This window comes from Fundulus heteroclitus, chromosome 23 (genome assembly GCF_011125445.2).
Source record: "Fundulus heteroclitus isolate FHET01 chromosome 23, MU-UCD_Fhet_4.1, whole genome shotgun sequence".
Classification (NCBI taxonomy): Eukaryota; Metazoa; Chordata; class Actinopteri; order Cyprinodontiformes; family Fundulidae; genus Fundulus; species Fundulus heteroclitus.
Window position 1 is genome coordinate 7,454,416 of NC_046383.1, and position 16,330 is coordinate 7,470,745.

General features: G+C 42.7%; 2 protein-coding genes across 3 annotated transcripts in view; one reads left to right on the plus strand and one right to left on the minus strand.

Moving 5' to 3' along the window:
* Window positions 1-16,330, plus strand: part of mrpl11 (mitochondrial ribosomal protein L11) — a 99,774-nt gene that overhangs the window by 59,133 nt on the left and 24,311 nt on the right. The gene's annotated exons all lie outside the window — the stretch shown is intronic.
* On the minus strand, window positions 1,484-10,089 carry tmem265 (transmembrane protein 265). The gene is made up of 2 exons (XM_012861828.3): window positions 9,458-10,089; window positions 1,484-5,085 (listed from the first exon to the last, which is right to left on the minus strand). The coding sequence occupies exon 2, from the start codon at window positions 5,081-5,083 to the stop codon at window positions 4,031-4,033; it is 1,053 nt and encodes a 350-aa protein (XP_012717282.2). The 5' UTR covers window positions 5,084-5,085; window positions 9,458-10,089; the 3' UTR covers window positions 1,484-4,030.

Here is a 16,330-nt window from a genome sequence, read left to right on the forward strand (position 1 = left end):
ACCATCTGTCCACCTTACTGTCCATTTATCCAACCATCTGTCCATCCGTCTGTCTATCCATCAATTTATCCATTGATCCGTCTGTCCACTTAACTGTCCATCCATTCATTCATTCATTCATTCATTCATTCATTCATTCATCCTGAATACAGTAGAAATATCTGGCATAATTTAAATGTGACATTTCGTATTTGTTCTTCAAGGACCTGAGAACTCTGATTAGTTTTGGTCTGAAAAGTGTGTAGATTTGAGGTTTAGAATTAGCAGACACTTCTTTGTTGGTGGTAATACACTGTATATACTGGCAAACTGTATTGTGTTTGGTATTTTTCATAGATTATATGATATAAAATGGAAAAATATCCAAAGATCAAAATTAAATTTGCATTCCGAAATTTCTGTTACGTGTAGATGCAAAACTGTTTCATCACTTCAAGTTTAGGAGCCTTTTTTAAACCTAAGGCTGAAACATGCTTCTGAGCTGAGGACCAGAAAAATAAGAAAAAAGGCAGCCGAAGTCCAAAGAAAACCTTTGAAAAAAGATCAGGAAAATTATTCATTAAGACAAAAGATTACAAGACTTGCGTGGAGGCAAAACATAAAGAAACGGGAGATGACTTAGGATATTTGTACAGAAGTGTATGTGAAAGTAAATTGCTGACTTCTCACTGAGCTAAAGTCATTTCAGGGTAACTGACTCAGTATGCAAGTCACAGCAAAGATGCAACTGCAGATTTACCCTCAACTAAAATCCCTTCTGATTCCTCTGCTCCAAAGTTTCTACCAGAAAGGCGGAACTAAGTAGTGATTTCACTCGTGGTTCCCTTTAGTTGGAGTTTATCTATCAGCACATGGTCCTGATAGATGGTTATGGCCAGGAGGTCTCCTTTCATTGGCACTCAATCTATTCTGATCACTTAGAAGCAGAAACCCATTAGGGCAATGTGACTAATTTGCTTTAGGTTTACAACATGTTCAGCGTGTTTGTCGAATCCTTTGATGAGAAGCAATTTGATGCTGAATGTCACTCACTATCCATGCATCGAGGACAGCTGGTCTCACACATCTCCAGGAAAAGGTTGAAGATGTTTAATTTCACCTCTTTATTCTGGCTGTGTCGGCGAACGTCCTCGAGCATTTTAGCCCTATGGTCTTCGTGAGAGCACGACAAAAATGGAGGTCGTGGCATTTATCGATTTCTTCTTTTTTTTCACTTTTATAAGCGAATTACCTGCCAATTCATGCGTTTTAAATGACTCAACCTTTCCTTTCATGCTCGGCTAAAGGTCACCATTCAGAAGTGTTTTGTTGACATGGCCAAAATGAAAAGGTGACATTGAGATTAGTCTACCTCTCTCCTTATGGGTAGAAAAAACTAAGACTGAAGACTTGATCATCGATATCTTTCTCACATTGTGTTTATTTTTACTAAAACTGTTAGTGTAACCAAATGGCAACATTAATGCTTGCCAATTTTGTCAGTAAATAAATTGCAAGAAATATTTTTGAAGTGATCTGAAGAAGCACCATTGGCCATAATTATACAAGGAAATAGCAAACCATGAAGTCATCTTAAGATAGAATCTCTTTGTCATCAGCACAGTTGCGTCCAATAAGTCATAAGATACCCCAAAACAACCCATAATTATTTTAAAAAAATGTCTTTACTTCCGTCCAGCCAATGCCTTCTACGTCTCTGATATCTGGTTGTGGATGTAAGAAGCCCATAAGGGGTTCTAAGACGTTCCCAGGCCAGAAGGGAAATGTGGTCCCTCCGGTGAGGTCTGGGTCAGCCCTGGGGTCTTCCTCCAGGGGGATAAATTCATAAAATCTTCAAAGGGAGCCCTCCTGACCAGATTCCCGAGCCTCTTAATGATCTAGAGAAGAAGCAGCAGTTTTTAGAGAAAATAACACATCAATGTTTTTCTCTGTAATTATGTTTGTAATAGTCCTGTTGACATGAAATTCACGCCTGATATGTTATCAACCAGCTCAGTAAATCGACACATGGATAGTAATCAACACACATCAGTCCATAAATTAAGACATTTGTGGAAAAACACTTGGAAAAGGTATTTAGCTTACTTGTTGAAGCTTATTCAGTACTTTTTGTAACGACAGCTTCAAGACACTTTCTGGACGGAGAAACTAGTCCCATCCATTGCTCATTTATGGTGGTGAGCTTATTGTTCCACCGTAATTCTCTTCAAATCTTTCAGTTTCTTAGCCGTGAACTGTGGTCTTCAGTCCTTTCTTTAGCTTTATAACCTGGCTATACTCGCAGCTTAATTTCTTTTATGGTTTGGAGGTTCTTTGGCTGTCTGTTTAGAGTAATCGTCTCACTAAAAATTTATTGTTTCATCTTCTGATTCTTATGATATAGGGATGCATTTCTCCATTCGTCCTTCCTTCACTTATAAAGTAGGTCTGCCATTGAAATATGCTAAAAAATAGCTACACATCATGGTGTTCCCACGTTCAAACCTTTGTGTCGGTACTGTGTTTTTGGCATGATAGGCATTAGTGTTTAGATCTGATTGTTTTCTCTCAGTACACCATTGGCTTGTGCAAATGTTCAGCAGCAATACGGATTGAAGCTTAAGTATATTTAAGCTGAAGCTTCTTTCTTCAGAAGTGGAGTTTTGTGCTGTGAATATGTATGCAGGTCATGCCAGTTGAGTCCATTTCTTATTGTGGAAATGCAAACATGTGGACAACTCTTCTGATTATTTTTTTGCCTTCTCAAATCTTGCAGCAGCATTTGGTCATTATCGTTGTGTGATGAAATTGTGTTCTTTCCAATTCCAGATTATGAGCCCAATAGTGCTAACTGTGACATTCAGAAGGTTAGAAATATGTCTATCCAAAGTCACCAGTATTTTTACAATAATAAGCTTTTAAAAGAGCTCTTTGCTGTGCAATACTTTGGTAATGAGAAACCTCTTCATAGGCCTTCAATTAGGACTGAACTCGATTTTAATTTGCACTGATTGGAAAGAAGGAAGTAGGATTCGATTTCAAGATGTTTACAGATTTAAGGTGGTTTCTTTCAAGGCTTTCTGTGCCTTTTGTACCTCTTTTCTTCATGTATGTTAAACTTATTTCCTGTGCCTTTCCAGTTTATTATAAATAGCTTAATTTATGGACTTGATAGTTTTGATTTCTGTCCAGTCTTTGGGTTGTTACGGACGTCTGGCGTAAATTTCACTGGCCCATTAGCAATACATTCATTAACATGTTCCAAACTTAATTTCCCCGCTGTACATTCTTTTTTTTTTTCCGACTAACCTTTTCTATTTTTTAATCACACAAAAAATGCATAATCCAAGTTTTTCGAGGCTGTAAATAAGCTACAAAGCAAAACATTACCTGGGGTGAGATCATCAGGTTAAACTTTACATTAAAACATTCAACCACAGTGTAGAAGGGAACAGTGGGAGATGTTCAGTCTTGGCTCTTTGGTACCGAAGGAACAGGAAAAGGAACCGTCGCCTCGCTGTATTTTTCTAACGTGAAATGATTTTAAAAAAAAGACGCGTACCGAAAGGTCACAGCTCAGATTTTGGCATCTAATGATCCAGTTTCTCCAAAGAACCATAAAAATTGAACTTGGATATTTATGGATATTTAACAAGAAGTAGAAATAAGTCTAAAAATATATTTGTCAGAAGGAAGAAGATTTCAAACAACAACAAACTGAGAGAGGTAAGGCAGTTAAGCCTCCATTATACAACAGAGAATACTCACTAGGCTTCAACATCTCTACAATACACTTTACAGTCTGGCAGTGCTGCTCACAGTGTTGACTCTAAAAATGCACTCCCACAAATCACAACAATGCATTTCAAGTTGCTCCCAGCGCGATGTAATGCACGAACAGACGAGCGTGCCAAATGCATTTCCACAGCTCCACGTTCTGCCCGCCGCTGTTTTCTGCTGGGAGGTGATACTGGCTCAGTCTGCTTGAATTTTTAAAGTCTGTGTGTGCGCACATACAGTATTTGCATGCATGCATGTGGGGAGTGATTGTCTACAGTTCGTGGGAGATAAAGGAGGGTCCCAGGGGTGTTGTCGTGGGCTCCAGGCTGACCTGGGACAGAGTGTGGCTTTGGGAGCGAGTTAGAGTGTGAAAATGAGCAGGAGGAGCTTTCCCCTGGGCCTGGCCCTCGTCCTGCTCCAAGTTCTGGCTTGGCATGGTGGAGGCTTCTGGTTCTGCTCCAGCTACAGTCCCAGCTCCTGCAGCTCCGCGCTCCTGCTTGTGTCTCTCCCAGGCTGAGCTCAGCTTCAAGGCCAAAGCCAGCAGGTTTTTCCCCAGAAACACAGTCGACACGCGCGAGTCTCTGTACCACAGCATGCCTGTTCCCCGGAGAGCCAGGGTAAAGATGTTAATGGTGACCAAGCTGAGCCAGGGGTACAGAGCCTCCCTGCGGGGCCCTCTCTGTCCCGGCAGGCCGGTGGCCCCCAGCTCTGTTAGGGCCACACAGGGCAGCAGCAGCAAGAGCGCATAGCAGTAGAAGAAGACCAGACCCTCTGCCCAGATTGGCAGCCTCTGCTCGACGATCCCTCCAGACCCACCCTGGGCTTCCCAGAGCCCCGCTTGCAGGTCCAGGACATCCAGGAGGTCCACAACAACCCAGAGGAGCCGGCTCCGCACCTCCTGCTTCCTGCGCTGTGGGGTCATGTGATCAGCGCCTGTCAGGATAAGAAACAGGGAGGGCAGGCAGATGGACAGCAGCAGCGTGAGGGTCTTCCTGGCCAGCGGGTCCGGCGGCCGCCGCTCCTGCCTGTAGTTGTGGCAGACGAAGAAGAGCTTCAGCTGCAGCAGGGACAGAAACAGGAACCAGAGGGCGTTGGCGAAGCCCCGACGCGAAGACTGCGCCTCGGAGATCACGCCGGCCGAGACGAAGCGCAGGGCAAGAAGGAAGCAGACGTCGCCGAGCAGCACCGCCCCGTACTGCCACATGCTGGGTCCCGACACGCCGCGTGCTCCCAGCATGCTCTGCTCCAGCAGGTAGAGGTCCACCACCGCCATCGTGCTCACCGTGACCAGGGTTGATACGCACACCTGGGGCGTGGGTACCATGCCTGGAACAGAGACACAGAAATTCAAATCTTTTCTGTGCCGAGCCATCTGTGTTCCAGTGAAAGGGACAAATGTGCAGGATACAGCTCGATTATTTTTCCAACATTATTTCCCAACCAGCTGTAAAGTACTTTGATGCCTGTTGCTATGGTTAAAGACATTAGCTGCAGAGGAAGCGGTGAGCGCCCTTCATCTTCGGCCAGAGCTGCAACTCAAGCTGGGAAGCCGATTTAGCTGTTTATTTTACATCTTTCCGCCAAAGTTCTTTGAATTAAACACCCTTCATTTGCAGTAAAGGACGTAAGAGTGCTTCTTTTTTGATTCACAGATTTTACCACAAGTTGCTACTTCTGTTGCTTTTTCTATACTCAGCTCATTCATTATTAATTAATCACATTCAGGGGGAGCTAGGTGCCCTGTCAAAGCTTTTTCTTTGCCTCTACAGTTTGCCGTGTTTATTCTCATACCGCGCTGCAGCCTTTAATCATCCCAAATCCCCATCTCACTTCAAATGAATATTGATAACTTGCTATTTGTTTGGAGACGCGCTCGTCTCGTGGCTTTGTGTACACTGCCAGGGTGACTACGCGGAGACAATGCCAATGCGGCTGAACGGGGACGGTTCGCCGTATAATTTTGCTACAGCTCATAATGTGCATCAGCCACCGACGGCATAAGAAACAGCATCGATCCCCAGGAGTGAGAAACGATCATTGGCTTTGTTGGGGGATCGAACCGGCGTCTCCCGTCTGTCTATGTTTTGTTTGGTGCGAAAAGCGCAGCAGCCCTGTCTGTTTTCTCTGTTCGGTGTCAACCCCTCAGAGGATCGATCGCATTGTAATATAAAATCATTACCGGTTTGGGACGGGCCCCCACAGCTGATCGAGCTAGAGATTGTCAGCGCGGCTGCGACCTCTGAGAAAAGTCTGCCAGTGAAAAACGGGTATTGATGGCCCGCTGATTGAAGACGCATCGCCTCCCTAACTCTAAGGGGCTCCGTCACCTCCTCTGTCCTGTCTGAATCATTAAAGGCGACAGAAGATCTCCCCGCTGGGAGGAAAAACCAAGAGTTTTGGACGTTGCTGCATGTGTGCATTTGGAAAGCTGTAAGTGAAAGATTAATAGGCCTTCTGGGCTGTCTGCATGGCTAATAAAGTGTCACTGCATGATGGTGATAGCTCATAAATAAGCTCAAGGGAAGAGGAGGTGATGAAGAAGTGAAAGTGACTCCCATCCACTCGAGCGAGCCTGGCCTGAATTAATCCAAATTCATTTTTGCGAGGAGGAGGCACGGGACGATATGAGATTCTCATGGCTTGATGACCACAAACATGGTTTCGCGGTATCAAAGTGTTTATGCACAGATTTCAAATACAAACGAGTAACATGGTGTGAGAGATTTAATTTGAAACAGGAAATAATTATTCAAACAGCTGTTAAAACAATAAAGCATCGTTGATTATTATGATTTATTGATTGTAATAATGTAATTTCGTGTGTTTATTCAAAGAAATGCCCCATTAGTGATTTGCAGATTTATTTTGATGAATGAAAAAACTAATGAAGACCTTTATTGTTACTCTGCACTGAAACTAGGAGAGCTGTGCCTGGAAAAGGGAACATAAACACACAATATATGCATTCTAAGCAGTGGTGGTTCTCATGGGAGCACTGAAAAAAAGAATTAAACCAGGAAAAACTGGGCAAAATTTAATCGTTTGATGTATTAAGTGAGCTACAGAGCAAATGAGCAACTTGTGTCTGCAGGTTGCAGACCCCTGAAAACTGTGATCCTATCTCAATACGGCTGAAGCTAAAAGTGAAACACGTTAACTTGAAAATTATTATTAAAATAAAAATGTTAAGGTAAAAAATGGGCCAAGGGGACCAACCAGTTACGATTTCTGTTCCAACACATATCATCATAAGAAATCTATTCAGTTTTATGTCTTCAATACAGGGGCTCTGAGCAGTTCTGCAGGGGCACGGGCCCCTGTGGGCCCCTGTCTAGAACCGCCCATCCTTCTAAGTAAGTAAGTTGTAATTTCAGTGGCACATAAAAAATAAAGTGCTGCAGACTTTGTGTGCACGTATTCATGTTAAAAATATCCGGTCCAGTCCTATCGGTTCTGTACGTACGCATACCGAATGCAAAGAGCTTTGTTTTACACCTCAACAGATGCTTAAGAGCTATGTGCAGGAAGAGTTTGCTTATTCTGACATCTATGTGTATTTATTTTAAATATGATTTGTGGACTTTATGGAGCACAAACACAACTTGCTGATATTTGCGGTTTAAGTATTTAGGTTATCTGTGCGGTTATCTGCGCCATGAATGGCGTCTGCTGGCAAAAACAACAGCAAAGATCCTATCACGATTGGGGGGTGCGTCTTGGTTTAAATAAAAAATTGTTTCACTTTTAACGAGGAGCATTTGTGGAGATCATCAAACATGATCATGAACCTAACAAAAAATGAATATTTTTCGCCCGATTTTAGCTAAAAGTACCTAAAATCTAACAGTTCTAAGATGAAATTATATAGGTGATTGAATCTGTATTTACCTGTTGAACTGAAGCAGACTTTGCCTTAAATAATTTGGTTTAAATTGAAAACTGCAAAGAGTGTAATGTGCTTTATGGGGCAGCGTAACTGTTTATGATCAAACTTGGTGGCGCTAAAGTAAAACCTAAACCTGAAGTTTGATAGTTAACAGACATGGAGCACGTAGCCTAGAAATGTGGTTAAGAAAAAACATTCTCCAATAGTTTTCCATGCTATGACTCTCTCTTTCTCATAAGATTAAATGTTTCCAAACCGATGAAGCTGTCTGTGTTTTTAGGGAGGGGAGAGTATTTTAGCCTTCTTTAGGCCAGCTGACCAGCAGTGTGCAGCAATATGTGTGGGGAGGGATAGCGCTACATCACGCAGTGCTCCATTCATGTGAAGAAAGCTGCAGTCACTCAAACACTTGCCCTACGATGACATTAAAAGGGCGTTTTAAGTCCTGGGTTTCTCTCCTTGGAATATTTTCAGACAGTAAGTTTTAAAAATCTTGACACGGACAACCAGGCTGTGCCTGTTCGGGAGAACTAAAGAAGAGAATCAAAGGTTTATCTTTTACAACGAGGGACGGAGATCTGATAAATCTCGCTCGGAGGCTCCGTGAAGGAGGACAGGCACAGCCAGGATTGGAAACATCTTATTGGCCGTGACATCTTTTGTCTCTCAGCAGGTTGATTATCATCCCCTAAAACCTGCATGAATTTCCTCACCGCCGCCGCTGCCACCGGAGTGAATTTTAAATGTTTCTGCCGTTTCTCCGGGAGGGGGGGGGGGGGGGGGGGGAAGTCCAGCCTGCAGAGCAGGAAGGAGGCGTGGGTGAGGAGAAGTTCACAGCCACTGTTGCAGCTGGCTCTCTCTTCCGAGGTCGTGCCTCCTAAGTTATTCCACCTGCGCCTCGAATCCTCGCCCCGGAAATCTGGAAATCTCCCCTCCGGCCCGATGTTTGTGTTTCCACTGCCCCTGTTTCCACTGCGCTGTAATTCATTCTGCTGCGAGTGAGAGGCAGGCAGGGATGACAACCCTCCCGTCCAGTCGGGCTCATCAGTAATGACCGAATTCATCATTCTTGCTGTCTGGGGAGTGACACGACTGTTGACAAGGTGAGGCAGCCTATTTCACAGTAAGCGTGAGTTACTGTGTGCAGGCGGCACTAGAAATCAGGTCCATCAACCTCATGTTTCCGTCGCCGTGGCATTGTCCAAGTAATCATCCAGAGAGCTGCTAAATTCTCTGACAGAGACGAAGCGAGGCTCGGGCTTCGCCACTTTCATTCGTTTTCTATTAATATCTGGTGTTTCCCGGGTGGACAGAAAAGCCATGTTGGAGCCAAGACTCATTTGTCTGCACCTGCAGTTTATCTCCATAAACACCCGTCAGACGGAGTCCCCAAACTGCACAATTCACAACCACAGGTGGCCGAGGAGCATCAAGGGCATCAAGACGGCATCTGAGCCGTTATGTGCCAACTAATAATTTTAATAGAGTCCCTGATGATGCAGACTAAATCCTCCCTTCAGATCCAAATCCACATCAACAGATGCTTCTGTGATGTGCATTTAGTCTGATGGAGTTGCTGCTCGCAATCTTTTCCTGCTCGGTTATCACCTTTTGTTATATTTTCCCCTCATTAGCTGCCCTGCATGCGCTTCCCCTTGTAAGGCGCCTTGCATCCTTGAGTTTAACAACATATAATAAAAAAATGCCTTTCTGCAACACCTGCTTCATAAGTGCCTGTAATAACTGCGGGTGTTACAGATTTATCTGTCGTAAATAGATGGCAGAATAAATAAAAAGTGAGGCTGTAGTTACCCAAACCATTCGTATTGCACTTGGGCTCAATCGTCCTGGCTTGATTTAGAAGCGGCAGTCGGGTGGCCAATAAAGTCCCCCCTCCTCCTCCTCCTCCTCCACCTCCTCCTCCAACGTCGATGATGAGCCGATAAAAGTGTCACTGTCCGGGTGTTTGGTCGCGCTCGGGCTCCGGGAGAAGCTTCACCGAGAAGCACCAAGAGGCTGTTGAATTAAAAACAAAAACTCGGCTCATAGTTAAAGATTCCCCCCCCCCCCTCCACCTCGCTGTTAGCGCAGATGTCTCCTTCCCGACTCGACTCGGTTCTGTGCTCCTTTTCTTCCCAGTGCAGAGGCTCGATCTGGATCTGAATCTGCGAGTCTGTCGCCTCCCCGCAGTGTGGGGGTCTGTTAATCTTTTGACACAGCAGCGGGGGAGGAGAACCGTGCAGGAGGAGGAGGAGGAGGGGGGGGGGGGGTCTGCTCCTGCTGCGCCGGCACCGGCTGTGTGGAGCGGACGCTCAGAAGTGGAGCGGCAGCATCCCTCATCAGCGGCGACGTTTCAGACGAAAAGGTGGCTCAAGAGTGAGGAGGAGAGGGGAAAAAGAGGAGGCGGGTCTGTGCGAGGCGAACTCCCTCACGCTGAGTTTGGTCGTGGTAATTTGTAAGCAGGCTACGTGCTCAAAGCTCAGACCTCCCACCCTCCTCCTCCTCCTCTTCTTCTTCTCCACCATCAGTGGTAGAAAGTTCAGCAGCAATGGATGAATATTTCAGAGCAACCTCTTACAGTAATGGCAATATTTCCAATAATGATGCCATTTGCAAGCAGTGGCGGTTCTCGCGTGAATGGAGCTCCGGGCGATCAATCCGTGCCAATTATGGGGATTGAACATTCTGATAAGAAAAATTAAAAAATTAAATAAAATAAAAAAAGATCGAATTGAAATATAAGTTGGATTTTTGGGTTGAAATCCATTTGGTAGAAATTTTAAGTTTAGTTCCTATAGTCAGAATAATAAAGGTAAAAATTTAAACCTGACCCACAGCTCAACTGGGCCAGAAAAGTTTTATTTTTAAGATATTCACCATCAAACTCGTGAAAATATTAGAGAAGTGTTTATTTTTATATTTTGTTGATCACCATTATATCAATATACTTATATTGTAGTAAATCTGGAACAAGATCCTGAAGTGAACAGGAAACAGCGCCCCCTATAGCCACAGAACCCGGTCGCTGTCTAAAAATGATTCATCTTTTGATGAATCCAAGCATGAAAAGAAAAACACAATTTTATTTTCTACTCATTTATCTTGTAGTCACAAAAATTTCTTGTATTTCAATTTATTTGTAAAGGAAAACATATTTTTTTGTTCTTTTTGTTTTTATACACATACTGTTGGCTCTTTAGCTTTTTCTGTCCCAATTTATTGTTCCTTCCAATTTAATCTGTAGTTTATGAGCAAATCAAATATTTCTCTATTTTGGTTTAGAGGTCTCAAAAATTCACCAATTAAATTTTAAAGATTCTATAATCAACGTACAGATGTATCTCAGTGGGTTAGACTAACTAAAAAAAGTTAACATTTCTTTGAAGCAAGTTTGAAAAATCAAATCCCTTACATAATAGATTCATTAAACACATTTAAAAATTTGTTTGTGGTAATAATATTATTATAACTCACCCAAAAACGCCAAATTAAGTTTTTCAAAGTGGTCAGTCGGCTAAAAGTATATTTGATCAATAATTAAAACAGGCCTTTTGAAATTAATAAGTGTTCTTGCTGTATGCCCTGTTATGGCCAGAACATAAAGTTTCTGTTTGACACCCCCCACAAAGAGTGCAAGCCACATACATATTAGTGGAAAGTTGAGTGGAAGGATAAAGTATACTAGAAAAAGAGCCAACACACAGAATCATCCAGGACATGGGCTACATGTCAGAGGTGTTAGAATTCAGAAGTGTTGCCACTTCTGGCTAAGGAGACAAAGGATGCTCAATGGTCACAAATTATCCATTTCAGATTAAAGTCAATTTTTGCATTTAATTTGCAAATCACATTCCTGGAGTCAGGAGGAAGAGTGAAGGGGCACATGCTGTTTGAAGCCAGGTGTAAATGTTTTTTATCTGTTGGGGTTGGTCCTCTGTGTTTTATCACACTTAAAGTCTGTGCAGCTCTCTACGAAGAATAATTGTTGCCGTTGATGGAGTTAGTAATGCAAAAGGATCTCTCACCAAGTATTGCGTTCATTTACTGCACATTTCTGTCCACCATTTCTGTGCTAAAATCCTTTTACATTGGCCCCATTGGTCAAATCTAACCATATGAGATACCAATTTGTTTATTTAGATGTATGTAATTATTATCTGAAATATATTACTGTGGTCAAATAATCTAGAGTTTATGTATATCACTTCTTAATTGTGTTATTATAATCAATTAGCATTGTGTTTAAAGTTATTAGGAGGCAAATGTCAAACAATTAAGTCCAGATTCAACCAATCTATGTCTCTTAGTTTTAGTGCTTTTCTCAATCGAAGGTCTTTCTAATGCGAAGAAAAGCAAAGCAGATGCTTGTGTTTCCACACCTAAAATAAAGGTTTCATAAATCTTTGTGTTCCTTTCAGACAAAAATCTGACCGGTTTAAATGTTTTAGATTTTGATCTGGAGCAAATCAGCAATTTCAGCATAATTACAAAGCAGGGAAGCCTTTTAATTTAGCGCCAAATTAACCAAGCAGGTTAAATACCAACTTCAGTGTACAAGGTTATATTTTCGCACAATGCTTACACCTTGCTTTACACAAGGGGGTGCTGACTTTTCATTAACTGTGCATGCAAATGAGCCATAATATAGCACGCACTCATGGAGCATCAGACAGATTCCTCTTTTTCCCCGAGATCTGGTCCAGCCTCCCGATGGACGGGAGGTTTTGGCATCGTCTATATCAAAAAGCGCCACTGCTTTCAGAACCTTTTTGGGTTTTTTTTTTTGTTTTTTTGCAGAAAGCTTATTTTATCCTTTCTCGCTCGCGGGAGAAGCGGAGGAAGTGGAGCGATAGATGTTTCTAGCCTGAAGACACATTTAGAGCTCAGAAGGCAGATGTTACAACTTTAATTAGCCCTCCTTCTGTCTGCTTACTGCCTTCGTCACACAAGGAAATTATTCTTCTGTTGTAGATTAACTTCTTTTTGCCGGCTTACTGCGTGTTCAAACAGAGGGATTGGGAATTTTCACAGGCAGATTTTGTTGGGGAAAATGAATCTTTGGAAAGGGCTGGCTCATTACTTCTTCAAGAATTCAATTTCAGTTCCTTTGTCAGACGCATTTTGAATGTCACGGCGTCACTGTACCCTCAAGGTTTTTAACGTTTTTAGCCCAGGCTCAGGTCCTCGGCTCTCCTCATTTCTGGGGCGAACAGAGTGTTGGGTTTATTGTGGAGTGAGAGGTTTAATCAGACTGGCGAGAAAAGGGATGGAGAGTCATCTTTCTTGTCAGATTCAGCTGCGCGCTCCGATGGCTTCCAAGAGAGGAGAGATTTTCCATTTTCCTCACACCAGTGTTTTATTTTTTTATTTTTATTAAAGCCTGTGTGTGCTCTTCAACTCTTCCCTTTTTTTCTATCCCACATTTCATCTTTATCCCATTCTCCTTTCCATGCTGCTTCATCTCCCGTTCTTTCCTTTCCCTCCTTTTCCTCCCACTGGGTGTGGTTGAAGGTCACTCGCTCACTTTTGCAGAGGAAAAAAAGGAGGGAGAGCGTGAGGCTGGAGAATGGACAAGGGGCAGCCAGGCGAACCGGCTGTCCACAGTACTGTGCATTCATCACTTTCTGTCTCAGACATGATTGGGGAAGTTTGGAAGGACACATGAGGTTACAGTCTGTCAACAGCGCTAAAGGCATCAGGGGAGATCCACGCACCACACAGTGACCTCCACAAACACGTCATCTTCCCGCTCTTACTCCAACTCATCTCAGCGCGAGGCCTCAACTGGTGTTGCCTGTTTTTTAACACCAAACATTAATCTTCCTTGTCAAAATCCAGCTCTTGTATTGCCCATATTTCAAGCTGATTGCCAACAGTTCTGCAGGTAGCTGATAATGAAGCCTGAAGCTGCTCGCCTCCAGCAGAGAGAAGGAGCTTGAGAGGCTTGTTCTGTCTAATCAATAAACAGAGCTGCATGAGAGTCTGCAGAAAGGGGCAAACAGAGAAAGGCAGAAATTTTCTTTTGCGTTCTGGTAAAACCACGTTTGAGCAATTTTTTGGTTTTATGTGATTTATGGTTGACAGCACAGCCTAGAATTTAACCTTCTTTAGCTATTTCCTTTCCAACAGTGATGCTTTGAGTGAAACATTTTCAAGTCAAGTTTATTTGTGTAGCGCATTTCAGCAGCAAGCTGGTTCAGAGTGCTTTACATCGTGAAAACATAAAGACATCATAAACGCATAAAAACAGTCACCGGTTGTGAGACTGTCAAGTGAAAACATCAATACACATCAACATGTTGGTCAGTGTTCCTGTTATTATGGCTGAAATTAGCTCTTAACAGGTGGGTCTTCAGAATTGATTTATAGGAGCTCAGTGTTTTTGGCCATTTTGCCATTTTTTTTCTGGAAGTTTGTTCTAAATTTGTGGAGCATAGGAACTAAATGTTGCTTCTCCATGTTTGGTTCTGGTTCTGGGTCTGCAGAGTTGACCAGAACCAGAAGATCTGAGAGGTCTGGAGGGTTGATACAGCAACAACAGGTCTTTAATGTATTTTGGAGCTAAGCCATTCAGGGATTTATAAACTAACAGAAGAATTTTAAAGTTTATTCTCTGAGCTACAGGGAGCCAGTGGAAGGACTTTAGAACTGGGGTGATGTTCTCTACCTGGTTTTAGTGAGAACTCGAGCAGCAATGTTCTGGATCAGCTGCAGTTGTCTGATTGATTTTTTTGGGCAGACCTGTGAAGACACCGTTGCAGTAATCAATGCGACTAAAGATAAACGCATGGATGAGTTTCTCTAGATGTTGTTGGGACATCAGTCCTTTAATCCTGGACATTTTGGCTCCAACATGTTAGTTGCAAGAATTTCTTCCACCTTTTCTTGACATCATCGTCACATTCTTAATTAATGACCAGCACCACATCTGGGGCACCTCTGGCTTCCTTTTCAGGCGGCATCTTTGTGTTAATTTCTTTGACGTCTTCAATTCTAGAAACAGCATAATCATTCCTCTTATTTGGATCACAGACAACGTTAGTGGTTCATACCACCACCTACTGTACCTGAATGTGTAACTATAGCCTTCAGCTGCTACACACTATGTATTAGTTTTGTACTTTGTAAAAATCAGAACAATGCTTTATTTATAATCCTGATTTCCTCTTCTGTTGCTAATATTCCTGTCTGGCTCCTCTTCTTCGTCCCCTAATTCTCAGAGGTTGGCAGAAATCTGGAGGTGTGCATTACCGCCACCATCTGGTTGGAGTGTGGTTCTTGATGGTTTCGTATCTCAAAAGTCTGTGTGTATGCAGGGGAAATTTCTTTTTATTATTCAATCAGACAAAAAGTAATTTCAATCAAAATGTCTGATCAAAACGAAAAAAACACATATTTGTGATCAAAATAAGAATTTGTGATCAAACAATATTTTATCTAAATCGTCAATATATATATATATATATATATATATATATATTTACACATACTAGAAAAATCTATTGCTGTTCATCCTTTTTATATAGATTTCTGTTTAATCTCTAAGTTAATTTACAATGTGCCTATTATGTTAAACTTTTATTTAGTCTTTTCAAATTCAAGCCTTAATCCTCTTTCCTGCTTATATTTCAGACATACCAATATAACAGGTTCTACTGTTTCATCATCCTCACAGTGGACACAACTCCCTGTATCATACTTTTATATTTTGAAAAGTATAATGAAGTATAATTATAATCAGGCACCTAGGGGGACCAACCAGAATACGGGGGGGGGGGGGGGGGGGGGGGGGGGGGGATACAGGATGAATTCTTCTATTTAATTTTTATTACCCTTTTTTTTTTCTAGTGCGCCATGTCTATCGATCGATATTGTTATTGAATTATCGTCCGGCACTAATCAGTACAGATACTTCGGTTTCAGTGTGAGGTGAACAGAAGTATTTAGCTGTTTATATTGTGCTACCATGCTGTCAATGCTACCGTTTAACATGACAATATGGCGCATGGCACCAAATTACTGTAAAGAAATCATATCCAATATTCTTAGAAGATCATCTTTAGAAACAGTGGCCTACAGCGAGATGTACGCTTGTAGCTTTTAGAGAAATGAGCTGCCAGACGTCATGTAAATGGGTTAAACCAGTCGATTGTTTCTCGTTAGCTAGCGCTTCATCGCCCACATGCGATGCCTAGTTGCCTCTTGGAGGAAAACGTCTGTCAGCCTCTCTCCCTTTGGAACTCAGAAGATACTCAGAGCCGTCTCCATTGCAGACTTAAACCAGATGTTGGGAGGTTTCTCCACTGCCACGTGTTGAAGGGTGACTCCATCCTCTCACCTGACACTCAGTTTTTGTGTCTCTCCTCTTCGACACGTTGAGCGTATCTCATTTCTTTTCTGCAGTCGTCTCCAGCGTGGCGCCGCGGCAGCCTGCAGTTCAGGCCTCGGTTCCCGCTGCAGCCTTCGCACGTGATTAATCATGTGAAGTGGCAAAAAGCACAACACTGTCAAGTCTGTGAGGGGGACCTAATGGAGTTGAAAATGGGATGTTTTGTCGTCGTGCAATCCATTTTGTGCGCCGCCGCCTGTTCGCTTTGCTTTCACCCAGCCCTCAGAAGGCAAATTCGTCGTCTCGTGCCAGTTGCAGACGAAACGGGGAAGGTTGCCTGTATTCTGAGCAAAGAT

What these genes read in the sequence shown, in the direction of transcription:
- tmem265 (XM_012861828.3), bottom strand. Translation starts at nt 5,083, where the DNA reads ATGGTACCCACGCCCCAGGTGTGCGTATCAACCCTGGTCACGGTGAGC.